General features: G+C 48.9%; 1 protein-coding gene and 1 long non-coding RNA gene across 2 annotated transcripts; one reads left to right on the top strand and one right to left on the bottom strand.

Moving 5' to 3' along the window:
- Positions 1 to 4,656: 4,656 nt before the first annotated feature.
- On the bottom strand, positions 4,657 to 10,585 carry LOC135512570 (uncharacterized). Its single transcript, XR_010451431.1, has 3 exons — positions 9,860 to 10,585; positions 9,666 to 9,735; positions 4,657 to 7,941 (listed from the first exon to the last, which is right to left on the bottom strand). It is a non-coding gene; the product is annotated as an uncharacterized LOC135512570 (long non-coding RNA).
- Positions 10,584 to 13,520, top strand: fpgt (fucose-1-phosphate guanylyltransferase). Its single transcript, XM_064934723.1, has 4 exons — positions 10,584 to 11,053; positions 11,223 to 11,390; positions 11,547 to 11,639; positions 11,829 to 13,520. The coding sequence occupies exons 1-4, from the start codon at positions 10,981 to 10,983 to the stop codon at positions 13,223 to 13,225; spliced, it is 1,731 nt and encodes a 576-aa protein (XP_064790795.1). The 5' UTR covers positions 10,584 to 10,980; the 3' UTR covers positions 13,226 to 13,520.
- Positions 13,521 to 14,192: the final 672 nt, after the last annotated feature.

Genomic DNA, 14,192 nt, shown 5'->3' on the forward strand with positions numbered 1-14,192 from the left:
TCCCTTGTTCCTTACTCCTTGTGGTTTCATAAACCGAATAAAAGAGAAATAAATACCCCCCCAAAAAACTGTACATGGCATTTAACCCTTGACAAGCACTGCAATGGCGGATAGATACCAGGGGGGTACCAGAGGCGGTGACTATAAGATCTTCATAGATGCCTCTCAAATTATCAGTAAGCTTGCGATGCTATGTAGGTGGTGGGGGGAAAAGGGTCTGTTGTAACATATTTTATACATTATGATTATAAATGTCATGTGAAGCATCTATGTTGGCTTCATAGAGAGTTTCGAAATCATTCTGAATGACAATGATGAGATTAAGGTACATTTAGCGGTAGAGAACAGATACAATCCACCTGTTGACCGTACAGTACCTGTCCTCAATGCATCCCTCTGAGTTTCCAGTTTTCAATGATCTCCTCGTCAGCGATCACAGAGTTATCCAGGGTCTTCAGTAACAAGATGCTGTTGACGATGCAGTGTCTGTATTTACCCTTTAAGCACAGGGGGCTATGTCGTAGAGGGTCATCGCTGTGAGGTTAGGACGGCCTGACAGATCCTCAATGTTCTTCCTAGTCCCCATGTTGTTATCATGGAGAAGCTGGAGTCATCTCAGGCTGTCCTAGAACACTACGCCAGGCATTGGAAAAGACAGATGGAAATCATCTAGCTCTGATCCAGGGCTTCATGAACACTAGTGGAGCAACGTGTACTAATGCCCTGGACCAGAGCTAGAATGCATCATGCTCACATTTCATGTTCTGCAAAATGTGGAACAAGTGTTCCACACGTCACACACATGTTGTTTCACACATTTAACACACATGTTGTTCCACATAATGTAAAACTCCTTAAAAAAAGGGGTAGAAGTCTGACACATCCAAAGCATCTGTAAAACTCAAAAGCTGTGTCTCATGACCAGAGCCCAATGGGGCCTGTATGGAACTATAGTCAATAAGGTGTTATTTGGGACAAAACGTTTAAGAGAGCAAGATATTAGTCATGACTCATAAACGTTATAGTACGATACAGAATATAAATGGATCACTATGTTAAACAATCACATACACAAAAGATAGAGACAGTAGCATCCAGGTAATGCGAAGGAATACGATATACCACATAAATATCACGTGAATTGAGTCGTATCCAGAGAGGTTGTCTGACCTCAATGGGACTTCCTGGTTAAATAAAGGTTAGGCTTAAAAAAAATGTACCCGATCTCCTTTTAGGTCCTAATTAGGTCCTAATTCAATAGATGTACACATGCAATAAGAGAATCTATCTTGGTTACGAAATTGTTCACCAAGATGCATATTCTAAATGACCTGCAGCATGCCCGATTATCCAGGTTTTTCAGCAGTAAGCTGCCATAACGACCTGTTGAGGGTCAGTTTCGTTCTCTTCCTGTTCCAAACCTGCCCATGGCTCAGTAGAAAGTCCTCTGGGCATTGAGTGAATCATTTTCTCCAGGGGTATTCATATTTTCCCTCTAATTTGTTGAGATATATTATAGGCTAGTCGTGAATATTACAATAGTAGCTTAGCCACATTTGTTTGAAATTACATCTCACAAAAAGTTAACAAAACCAAAAGTTGCCAATAAAGAAAAGATCCTACAATGATATTAAATAAAATATCAAGTTAAATATTTAGCTTTTTTTGTTGAGAATTAGATTTCTGATAACAATTAAGGTATTCACTGCGCAGTGTTGCCATCCCAGTGTCAGTGAACATCAATATGTTTTGTGTTGTCATGGCTACAATTAATATGCACACCTTCAAAGGTTTGGCTTTGCAGAGGCACAGAGCAAGCAAGGTGTGTTTCTGGCTTTGTTGTCACCTTCTATCAAGTAAAAGACAAAGGTATTCTCATAACATTTTGTCCAGTTTCAATAAAAGACAACCAACAGCTGTAGGTAATGGGGCTTGGGCTATTTACTTGCCTGAAAGAAACGAACGGATGACTAAATGTTGAAAAGAAATGTTTCTCTGAATGTAGGCTATGAATTGGACTGCATTCATCCTTGAACCTTTAGCATCCACATTTCTACAAGCATCACAACTAGTCCTACACTATGTCACGTTCTGACCATCATTCGTGTGTGTTTGCCTTGTTTTAGTGTTGGTCAGGACGTGAGCTGGGTGGGCATTCTATGTTGTGTGTCTGGTTTGTCTATTTCTATGTTTGGCCTGATATGGTTCTCAATCAGAGGCAGGTGTTAGTCATTGTCTCTGATTGGGAACCATATTTAGGTAGCCTGTTTTGTGTTGGGTTTTGTAGGTGATTGTTCCTGTTCCTGTCTCTGTGTTTGTTGCACCAGATAGGGCTGTTTTGGTTTTTTCACATTTCTTGTTTTGTAGATTGTTCATCTTTATTAAAGATGTTTACAAGTAACCACGCTGCGTTTTGGTCCGCCTCTTTTTCCCCAGAAGAAACTCGTTACAGAATCACCCACCAACCAAGGACCAAGCGGCGTGGTAAACAGAGGCAGCAGCAACAGCAGCAGCAGGAGAAGCGACAGGTGCAGCAGGAGCAACAGCAGCAGCAGCAGGAGAAGCAACAGAGGCAGCAGCAAAAACAGCAGCAGGAGCAACAGCAGCAGCAGTGGGAGAGGCTGCACTATTTGGAAGAATGGACTTGGGAGGAGATCCTTGACGGGAAAGGACCCTGGGCAGAGCCAGGGGAATATTGCCGCCCCAAAGCCGAGCTGAGGCAGCGAAAGCAGAGAGGCGGCATTATGAGGAGCTAGCACGGCAGAGCAGCTGGAAGCCCGAGAGGCACCCCCAAAAATTATTGGGGGTGGCACAGGGAGAGTGTGGCAGTCAGGAGCCAGACCTGAGCCAACTCCCCCTGTTTACCGTAAGGAGCCATGGATGTTATCGGAGCTATCGGCGAAGCTGAGGCCTGAGTCTGAGAGGGTCGAGGAGTTATTGGACAGAATGGAGGAGAGTGAATGGATGGTAGATGAGGAGACACTCGAGGAGGTGTTAATAGAATTGGGGGAGTGTGAAGAGAGAGAGCAGTTGATTTGGCGTAGTATGCAAGGCATTCGCCCTGAGGTGTGTCCCCAGCCCGGTACCACCAGTGCTGGCACCCCGCACCAGGCTGTCTCTCCGTCCCATCAACGCAGGTGCTCCCGCCTGTCTGGCGCTACCAGAGTTTCCGCCCCTCAGTCCAGAGGCGCCAGAGACCCTCAGTCCAGAGGCGCCAGAGACCCTCAGTCCAGAGGCGCCAGAGACCCTCAGTCCAGAGGCGCCAGAGACCCTCAGTCCAGAGGCGCCAGAGACCCTCAGTCCAGAGGCGCTGCCAGAGTCTCCCGCCTGTCTGGCGCTGCCAGAGATCCCGCCCCTCAGAACAGAGGTGCCAGAGCCCCTCAGAACAGAGGTGCCAGAGCCCCTCAGAACAGAGGTGCCAGAGCCCCTCAGAACAGAGGCGCCAGAGCCCCTCAGTCCAGCACGGCCGGAGCCTTCCTCCTCTCCGGCGCAGCCGGAGTCTCCCGCCTGTCCGGCGCTGCCAGAGCTCCCGCCCCTCATTCCAGAGGCGCCAGAGCCCCTCATTCCAGAGGCGCCAGAGCTCCTTGGTCCAGCACTGCCAGAGCCTTCCCCTCCAGCGCCGCCTCAGCTGCCCGTCTGCCCAGCGCCGCCTGAGCTACCCGTCTGCCCAGCGCCTCAGCTGCCCATCTGCCCAGTGCCGCCAGCGCCGCGAGTCTGCCCAGCGCCGCCAGTGCCGCCAGTCTGCCCGGAGCCGCCAGTCTGCCCGGAGCCGCCAGTCTGCCCGGAGCCGCCAGTCTGCCCGGAGCCGCCAGTCTGCCCGGAGCCGCCAGTCTGCCCGGAGCCGCCAGTAGCCGCCAGTCTGCCCGGAGCCGCCAGTCTGCCCGGAGCCGCCAGTCTGCCCGGAGCCGCCAGTCTGCCCGGAGCCGCCAGTAGCCGCCAGTCTGCCCGGAGCCGCCAGTAGCCGCCAATCTGCCCGGAGCCGCCAGTAGCCGCCAGTCTGCCCGGAGCCGCCAGTAGCCGCCAGTCTGCCCGGAGCCGCCAGTAGCCGCCAGTCTGCCCGGAGCCGCCAGTAGCCGCCAGTCTGCCCGGAGCCGCCCGTAGCCGCCAGTCTGCCCGGAGCCGCCAGTAGCCGCCAGTCTGCCCGGAGCCGCCAGTAGCCGCCAGTCTGCCCGGAGCCGCCAGTAGCCGCCCGGAGCCGCCAGTGCCGCCAGTAGCCGCCCGGAGCCGCCAGTGCCGCCAGTAGCCGCCCGGAGCCGCCAGTGCCGCCAGTAGCCGCCCGGAGCCGCCAGTGCCGCCAGTAGCCGCCCGGAGCCGCCAGTGCCGCCAGTAGCCTCCCGGAGCCGCCAGTGCCGCCAGTAGCCGCCCGGAGCCGCCAGTGCCGCCAGTAGCCGCCCGGAGCCGCCAGTGCCGCCAGTAGCCGCCCGGAGCCGCCAGTGCCGCCAGTAGCCGCCCGGAGCCGCCAGTGCCGCCAGTAGCCGCCCGGAGCCGCCAGTGCCGCCAGTAGCCGCCCGGAGCCGCCAGTGCCGCCAGTCTGCCCGGAGCCGCCAGTGCCGCCAGTAGCCGCCCGGAGCCGCCAGTGCCGCCAGTCTGCCCGGAGCCGCCAGTGCCGCCAGTCTGCCCGGAGCCGCCAGTGCCGCCAGTCTGCCCGGAGCCGCCAGTCTGCCCGGAGCCGCCAGTCTGCCCGGAGCCGCCAGTCTGCCCGGAGCCGCCAGTAGCCGCCAGTCTGCCCGGAGCCGCCAGTAGCCGCCAGTCTGCCCGGAGCCGCCAGTAGCCGCCAGTCTGCCCGGAGCCGCCAGTAGCCGCCAGTCTGCCCGGAGCCGCCAGTAGCCGCCAGTAGCCGCCCGGAGCCGCCAGTGCCGCCAGTAGCCGCCAGTCTGCCAGGAGCCGCCAGTCTGCCAGGAGCCGCCAGTCTGCCAGGAGCCGCCAGTGCCGCCAGTCTGCCAGTCAGCCAGGATCTGCCAGAGCCGTCAGTCTGCCAGGATCCGTCAGTCTGCCAGGATCCGCCAGTCAGCCAGGATCTGCCAGGATCTGCCGGAACCGCCAGTCTGCCAGGATCTGCCGGAACCGCCAGTCTGCCAGGATCTGCCGGAACCGCCAGTCTGCCAGGATCTGCCGGAACCGCCAGTCTGCCAGGATCTGCCGGAACCGCCAGTCTGCCAGGATCTTCCGGAACCGCCAGTCTGCCAGGATCTGCCGGAACCGCCAGTCTGCCAGGATCTGCCGGAACCGCCAGTCAGCCAGGATCTGCCGGAACCGCCAGTCTGCCAGGATCTTCCGGAACCGCCAGTCTGCCAGGATCTGCCGGAACCGCCAGTCTGCCAGGATCTGCCGGAACCGCCAGTCTGCCAGGATCTGCCGGAACCGCCAGTCTGCCAGGATCTGCCGGAACCGCCAGTCTGCCAGGATCTGCCGGAACCGCCAGTCTGCCAGGATCTGCCGGAACCGCCAGTCAGCCAGGATCTGCCGGAACCGCCAGCCAGACAGGATCTGCTAGATTCATCAACCTGCCTGAGCTGCCCCTCAGTCCGGAGCTGCCCCTCAGTCCGGAGCTGCCCCTCAGTCCGGAGCTGCCCCTCAGTCCAGTGGGGCCCGTTGTTAGGGTTCCTAGGCCAAGGTTAGCGGCGTGGGTCGCCACTCAAGGGACACTAAGGAGGGGGACTAAGACAATTATGGAGTGGGGTCCAGCGCCAGAGCCGCCACCGCGGACAGATGCCCACCCAGACCCTCCCATATAGGTTTAGGTTGTGCGTTCGGAGTCCGCACCTAGGGGGGGTGTTTTCCTTGTTTTAGTGTTGGTCAGGACGTGAGCTGGGTGGGCATTCGATGTTGTGTGTCTGGTTTGTCTATTTCTATGTTTGGCCTGATACGGTTCTCAGAGGCAGGTGTTATTCATTGTCTCTGATTGGGAACCATATTTAGGTATCCTGTTTTGTGTTGGGTTTTGTGGGTGATTGTTCCTGTCTCTGTTTGTTGCACCAGATAGAGCTGTTTCGGTTTTTTCACATTTCTTGTTTTGTAGATTGTTCATTGTTCATCTTTATTAAAGATGTTTACAAGTAACCACGCTGTGTTTTGGTCCACCTCTTTTTCCCCAGAAAATCGTTACACACTAACTAGCCTAATTGCTTTGGTCTGTTGCCTGTTACAGCCTATGTTGCGCATTTTACACATGGCAGCCCTGACCTGAGTGAGCAAAAACTTTAATGGTAAATCAGTGTTGGGGAGTATAGTTACATATAGCTAAACTAGTAATTTAACTACATCTTGCAGTGCCTTGGTGGTAGTTTAACTAAATTCAAATCCTGGTAGTGTTTTCAGAAATAAATTACTTTTTTGATGTAGCGGTGTAACTACTGGACACTACACACTACTTATTTTGCAAAAATAAAAAAACATACGGATGAGGTAGACAATTATTTGCTTTCTTTGTCGGCATCAGATCTGACATTTTTGTGTTAATAGGCTCAATTACACATTCTGTTATCATATAACTCCAAAGTGATCTGTTGCAATTTTGTAGTCTATGACATTGAATATTTAGATATGATGACTCATCACAAAGTAGTTTGGATGTAGCCAACTACCTTTTTAAAGAAAGTTTAGTTGAGTAAACTATATTTTCTTAAGGGTCGCTTTAGTGTAGCTTAACTTCTTCCAGTGTGAAATCATTGGTAGCGTGGTAAACTACATTTTAAGAGTAGCTTCCCAAACACTGGCAAAATCCCAAAAGCTCTTCGTTACGTTCGTTTTTACAACTCACCCTGTTGCTTGTTTTGTGATGGATATGATGTCCACACCTTGTTGCCTGCTGACACTTTTTCCTTCTTTAAATTTGTATAGGCAGAAAGGTGCATACACGCCACCTACCGTGCTGGAGTTTGAGGCCATTCCTTTTCATTTATTTCTCTTATCGAGCCCCGTGTTTCCGCCTACTGTTCTGGAGTGTGAATTCGTTACACTGTGACACAAAAGGGAAGAGTAAAAAAGGTCAGGAAGAAGAGTTGCCCTACCATCTAACCCTACACCCATTAAAACCTCACCACTATTCTACCACTTGACCCTATCTGATCCTACACCAGGCCGGCAGCCAACACAACTTGTAACTCCTCTGCAGTAACACATCTTACACCCAAGTACTTCTCTGACGCTGCCACCACAACATATATTTTCTGTGATTTATGTTCACTTTCCGCAGTACAGATAAACCATGGCCATAAACGCTAAGACGCCAACCTCACTGAAACACATGTTACTCTTATCACTCTCTATTGACCTCGGGCCTTCTCACAGGGAGCCTCTTAGGATCCCTCACCCTGGACCCACCTTCCTCTACTACTCTCTTCACTGTCTCAGCATACGACACCTTCCCCACTGGGCACAGACGTTAATTCAACATCTATTCCACATTGATCATTTAACTGACGTGGCGTGGGTCGATACTACTCTAATCCTGGCAACCTCGACCTGCCTTCCTCTCGCCGGACACTTCTGATCTCCAGCACCATGGGTACCCGTAGAGTTCACAGCTTTTTCCACCGATACTACACATTCCTTTGTCTCATGCCCTCCCGTATACTTATCACTTCTATGAATCTCCCTCCTAACGCCCTGCTGCAACATAAGCATAAGCTTGGCAAACTGTAATGGGTTTGGGACAAAAGCTCTCACGGGATAACTGACACATGCTAACTTGACTTTGTCGGGTAAAGACGGCATCAGAACTCAGCAGGACAGACAGCGCCTTCTCTGTTTCACCACGCTCTACACCAGGTCTGCGTCGCTCCAAACGGCGGGCATCACAGACACTGGGAATCTTCCATTTCAGTTGGTCCTCCTCAACACTTAACATCATTCGAGTTATCACTCCTTTCAATGGTGGCCTGATCCGGAAAGCAAAGCAAGTCACAGGTCTTGTCCCGAGGCACATGGTGCCTGCTCCATCTGGACAAAAAACACACAACACACACACACAATCATCACGATTTAACAGTCCCCAACCTCTTCTCCACCCACCCTGATACCCAGGGGCACAACTTTCACTGGGGACAGGGGGAGGACATGACATTCTGAAATTGCATTTCTACCCCCCCCCCCCCCCCCCCCTCAGACACCTCTGAGCGGTCGGGTAGGCTGTTTATAGTAATTATGTCCTCCCCCACTTCTAAAGCCAAAGTTGCGCTCCTGCTGACACCACATATGGGTCAGCCAGAAGGCAAGGATTCCATCTCTCCAAAAATCTCACTCCCACTGGGCTCCCACAGGCGTGAACTCGGCGGTGGTCACCGCACCTCAGGCCCTTCTCGGAGGTTTCTGAAGATGCTCTGGGTTCAGTGCCGGGGGCAGTGGACTCCGAACTCAAATCCACATGTTGTGCACTCTTCTTTCTCTTCATCTTCTCCAGGACGGTCGCCACGAGCCCAAAGACTGTCTCATTGATGTTACCAGCAGGGTTGTTTTGGGGCCGGGCAGCCTTTTTATCAATGGCTTTCTCAAAAAAAAGATTGATGACATCTTCTCATCACACAACCCTCCATATTAAAATCTATGTGTTGTGACAATTGCTTTGTTTGCTCTATAACCTGTTAATGCATATGCCTTGCGACTATGATATAGAAGCCTAAAGGCCAAGACAATAACACAGCTTTGATTTATTGCAAAACCGGATAGCAACCTCTTCCGGTGAAGTCCACAATGCATATTACATGTACCAAACAGTTACATGACCTACAGCATGGTCAAGCAAGTTAATGTTTCCAACATTTTCAGACCAGTAACCAACTATTGATTTAGAACCACAGAGATTTACCACATGTCGCAAAGAAAACAGGAGCTGCCTCCAATATTCCAGCACCATTTCAACTTCAACATCATCAAATCACCTCTGCTTAGTCTAATACAGTGTCAACTAAAAGATACCAAAAACGATTTAGTCTAATCTACATAAGCTAAATATGATGTGTCTGGCCGTGGTTCTGATTGCGCATGTGTGGGTGCGCGAGTGCGTATGTGTGTGTGCGCGAGTGCGTTCGTGCAAGTAGAAAAACATGTTGATTCACCCTACTTGTCGAGAAATGCCAATGTCATCATCCTCTCTTCCTTGTTGATGAAACGTCTATCACTCTGTCATACAGTACACACTTTTATTTTTTGTTGTCCTAGTCTAACTTCCGTTCATGGACAACGTGAGCTAGCTAACATTAGCCTTCTACATCTAGCTACATATTGCACTTCCACCCTCACAGGCCAGGGGTACAACAATGTATGAATTAATGGTTGGATCAGAATCACCATTATAATCATTGGCCAGTACGGAGAACTAAGTAAAACCACAAGTCCAAATCATTATCTCCATCCATGGATAATTTAGGAAAGGGACCATTTTAGCTAGCTTGCTAGCCACCAGAGCACAACAACACAATGAGAAACAACAATTTAAGTTGTTTATGTTATCTAAGTGATTTGATTGGAGAGATGCCAAATCCAAGCTGGCTTCCTTCCTTTTTTCAGGCAGGACCATTCACATTTGAGCTAAAAGCTGATTGGCAAATGTTTTATAGTTTTTTTTGTCAAGTGTTGCCAAATGCTCACTGAGTTCGCTTACATTCAATGCAACGGATGGCAACAATGTCATAGTCTTTTGGACCAGACAGCATAAGATAGATTACCTTCAAGTAGAGAGACAGAGGGGCGCTGTTTCGCTCCCCTGGATGCTTTCTCCTGTGAGATACATTCAGCCTGCGAATTGAAGGAAAATTATGAAACACAAAAAAAATACGAGAGACAAAAGATAAATTATTATTAATTTTTATATATATTTTTTGGGGAAGCCTGGCTTCCCTTGGCTTCCATGGATACACACCACTGCTCATCAATGTCATTTTCGGCCTTCTGTAGCACTATATCAAACATGTTCTTGCAGGTGTCCACATCTGATGGATTTATTTATAAAGACGAGTGTGCTCGCATACTCCCTCAAAAGATATTCCCTTGAAAAACTCCCAAGTGGCAGTCTAAGGCACTGTATCTCAGTGCAAGAGGTGTCACTACTGTCCCTGGTTTGAATCCAGGCTGTATCACATCTGGCTGTGATCGGGAGTCCCATAGGGAGGTACACAATTGGCTCAGCATAGACAGGATAGGCCGTCATTGTAATTAACTAACTTGCCAGGTTAAATACATTTTAAAAAGCGGCAATAGTGCTGTTTGTCCATTTTGAGACGCCATAGGCAGTTTACACTTCCTCAAAATAGCCAGAATGAATCTAAAATAACTCAAGAAATCGGTCATTAATTGCAGTATTTCTGGTGCAGTATTTCTCAAGAAAACAAATGTGCAGTAAAATTATTCGTCTCTTGTTGAATGACAATAATATATATATATATATTTATTATTATTATTATTTAAAAAATTCGGACACCGCCAATCCACTCAAAACTTCTCGACACACCAGTTGAGAATCGCTGAGCTAAAACCTTCTGTGTCATTGAATCGATTAAATAATTTGTTACTTCGTAACTCGTCTCTCGCTGCCAGACAGAATGGCAACTTTTGGCAGCCTTGTACAACGTTGTGGTCAAATATGGTGGATAAATGTCCTTTACCATTGAATTTTTTTTCTTCTAATTTCCGGGTCTACTTAAGGTCCCATAGACACCAATGCGATAGCAGCTGGGCCTGGTCTACTTAGTTCGTTGAATGTATATGAACGAGAATAAAATGAGGGAGTGGGTTATCTCGCATCCTCCTCCCTCTCTGATTGTAGCTCTCGGACATAATAATAATCATGTGACTAGACCCGGAAATTAGGCAGGTGACATCACTGCAGCAGTTTCGAGTCAGAACATTTCAATTTCAATCCATTCCATATCCACAAGAACTGAATATGCTACATTTAAAAATTGAATGACGCAAATGTGATGTTAGTTGTTCTGCGGATGCCCGTTTCGTATGCATTAGACCACTTGACTTTGAGCCAGGAGAATGAACGAACAAGGAAGTAAAAAGTTGCAAATTGCAACAATGGAGAAACTTGAGAGATTCGATACATTACGTGGTAAGTGTAGCCTGCTGTAACTATTCAAACTTGAAGGGTTCAAATGTAAGAGCTTTAGGACAGTGACTTCTACAAAATTTGATTGACAGATTGATTGATAGGCAACAGTAGCCTAGTCACCAGTCATAGGCTATCAGTGTCATTTAAGTAATGTTTGCTTGTCATTTAGGTAAGCAGGTGCAACCTGGAGAGTTTTGGGATCTAGTTGTTTTAACCGCTGTAGATGACAACCAGAGAAAAGCATACGAACTTCAGATCTCAGAGAAACTTGGGAGGAAAGAGATCCCACTTGGCATTTCATATCACGTGTTCTCAGATCCACCTGGAGCCAAAATAGGTGAGGATAACCCATCCTGATTTATGTGCTGATTATGGACCAGTGTTGCCTTTTGAATCACATTGAATAAGATTACATGGACAATGGAGGACCTGATCCTAGATTCCTATTCGGAGAGCCTTGATACACTTTGACTGAATTGAACTTCTCTCGCAGGAAATGGAGGCGCAACACTGTCCTCTCTGCAACGGCTGGAAGACATCTATGGGAAGGCTCTGGGTGGATACAGGATCCTTCTGATTCATGCAGGTATAATCACATTGTAAAACTGTATATTAATTGGAAATTATGTGAAAGTGATATAAGTGTAAGGTAGGCCTATATTATTGAACATAATTATGCAAGCACTACTGTAAGTCTATTGTAGGTCACATTGGATAAAAGTTTCTGCTAAATGGTGTATATTTTTGATTGTTCAAATAACTTTGATTTTCCTAGGTGGATTCAGTCAGCGTTTGCCCAATGCCAGTGCCCTGGGGAAAATCTTCACCCCCATGCCCTTGGGTGACCCTCTTTACCAGATGCTGGAGCTCAAACTGGCCGTGTTTGTGGATTTACCCAAGCACATGAAACCGGGTGTGCTGGTAACCAGTGCGGATTGCATAGAGCTCTACAGTATAGCGGAGGATGAGAACATCAGGTTTGACAGGTCTGGGTTCACTGCTCTAGCCCATCCCTCCCCCATCTCCATTGGAACAACCCACGGAGTCTTTGTGCTGGACCAGAAGGAGAAGTCTGTATTGGCCGACATGGAATACAGGACCTGCCTCCATTTTCTGCACAAACCTAGCGTCAAGAAGATGCACGAAAACGGTGCTGTGTGTAAGAGCCAGGATAGCTGTATGTCACTTCTGAGTGATGCAGAGTTTGTGTACACAGACAGTACATATTATGTAGATTACAACACTGCAATGTCGTTGCTTAGTCTATTCCGAGAAGTGGGTCCTTTGGGCTGTGAGATAGATGCCTATGGGGACTTCCTTCAGGCCCTGGGTCCCCAAGCCACGGTAGCTTACACCAACAACACTGCCAACGTCACCAAGCAGGAGAGCAACCTGGTGGAGATGCGTCAGAAGATCTTCCACTGCCTTAAGGGAACTCCGCTCAACCTGGTGGCTCTCAACCACTCCAAGTTTTACCACATCGGCACCACCACAGAGTACCTCTTCTACCTCTCAGAGGACCCGTGCCTGAGGGGTGAGCTGGGACTATACAAGGTGTTAGGCTACAGCCAAAACTTTAGCTTTAAGGTCTGCTGTGTGATGCTGAGTGACGTGAAGCCCGGCTGCTCTTTAACTCCAGGCTCGGTGGTAGAGTACTGCAGGCTGGAGGCCGGCGCTCATGTTGGCGGGCGGACCATACTCAGCGGCTGCTGGGTAGGTGCGGGCCTGAAAGTGCCTGATGGAACCTTCATGCACTCCCTCTGCGTGAACCGGGAGGGCCAAACTGGTTTTGTTACCGTCACCTTCGGCATCGAGGATGACCTCAAGAAGAGCGTGGGGTCCCCTGCGAATATGGAGGGCTTGAACCTGTTCGGGGCCAGTTTGGTTGAGTGCCTGGCCAAGTGGGGCCTGAGTCCCGAGAGCCTGAGGTTCTCTGGTGACACATCGAGTTGTAGTCTTTGGAACGCCTGTCTTTTCCCTGTGTGCCCGGACATGCGCAACTCGTTCTCCCTGACTCTGCAGATGCTGCAGCCGGGCGGGTCCACTGTCACGTTGCCCCCAGGCACCAAGCTGATGTCTCTACAGGAGGCCCTGCAATGTAAAAACTTGGAGGAGATGCTCAAGTACAGGAAGACACTAATGGAGGATGTAAAGATGAAGAAATGGAGATGACTGTGAGCTATAGTGATTAGGCTACTATTGATTGTAATACCATTGTGCCTTTTGTAATCATGATAGGAAGGATTGTGTGTTAAATTGAACTGAAGTAGGGATAAAATGTGGTGGGCTTTTGGTAGCATTTGAGTACAATGGTTGGATCAGCTATTTGATCCATAAACGGGACATTTGGATGTAGCTTTTTTTTTATTACAAATATGTTATTTCTGTTGTATATTAAAAGAAATGTCTATTTGAAAACGATTTTGTAATGACAATCCATTTTGTAATAATGACAGAAAATATTTGAGATTTGTGTTTGTCTCTTCATTGTCCTATGCTGGTGAGGGACACTTTCCTCAGAATTAAAATAGATTCTGGTACTGTGCTCAATTTTAAGGGACAGCTTTTGACATCCTGTACAGCAGTGCCAGCTCTAGCCTTTTGGGGGCTCTATGAAGCAAGATTTGATTGGGGGGCACCCCACCAAGTGAGCAATTATTTTTGGGGGGCCCCCCTATTGACAATGGAGAGAACATTTTAAGTTTTAAAGCAAGTTTTCTGCAGTTCTACACATTTTGCAATGGGGCAGAGAATTTTCTGCAGTTTTAAAGCTAATTCCCTGCAATTCTACACATTACTTATTCCATGTTAATGATATCTGAGTGAGAGTAATGAACAAAATCAGTATGGGCCCCCTGGAGGACAGGGCCCCTGGGCACATACCCTGCTTGCCCGGTCGGTAATTTGGCTATGATTACTACAAGATTAGCAAACTGATTAATTTCATTTATCAATCTAAAAATTGTCAGCTGACATGGCTAATTGAGTGACTGTCAGTGACTGACAAAACAAGAGGAAAACTGCTGATGCACAACCACATTTCAAACTTGCATCTTGTGTATTCTACTATTCTAACTCAACAGTAAGTCGAGCCCCGACTGTCGCTTATGTCTGGAGCCGGCCCTGCAGCAGTTTCCCG

The sequence above is a fragment of the Oncorhynchus masou genome, chromosome 24 (assembly GCF_036934945.1).
Source record: "Oncorhynchus masou masou isolate Uvic2021 chromosome 24, UVic_Omas_1.1, whole genome shotgun sequence".
Classification (NCBI taxonomy): domain Eukaryota; kingdom Metazoa; phylum Chordata; class Actinopteri; order Salmoniformes; family Salmonidae; genus Oncorhynchus; species Oncorhynchus masou.

Excerpts from the sequence above, each read along its gene's own strand:
- fpgt (XM_064934723.1), top strand. The coding sequence starts at position 10,981 with ATGAACGAACAAGGAAGTAAAAAGTTGCAAATTGCAACAATGGAGAAA. Across the intron at positions 11,054-11,222 it reads GAGATTCGATACATTACGTG|GTAAGCAGGTGCAACCTGGA; the intron begins GTAAGTGTAGCC and ends CTTGTCATTTAG. Across the intron at positions 11,391-11,546 it reads TCCACCTGGAGCCAAAATAG|GAAATGGAGGCGCAACACTG; the intron begins GTGAGGATAACC and ends CTTCTCTCGCAG.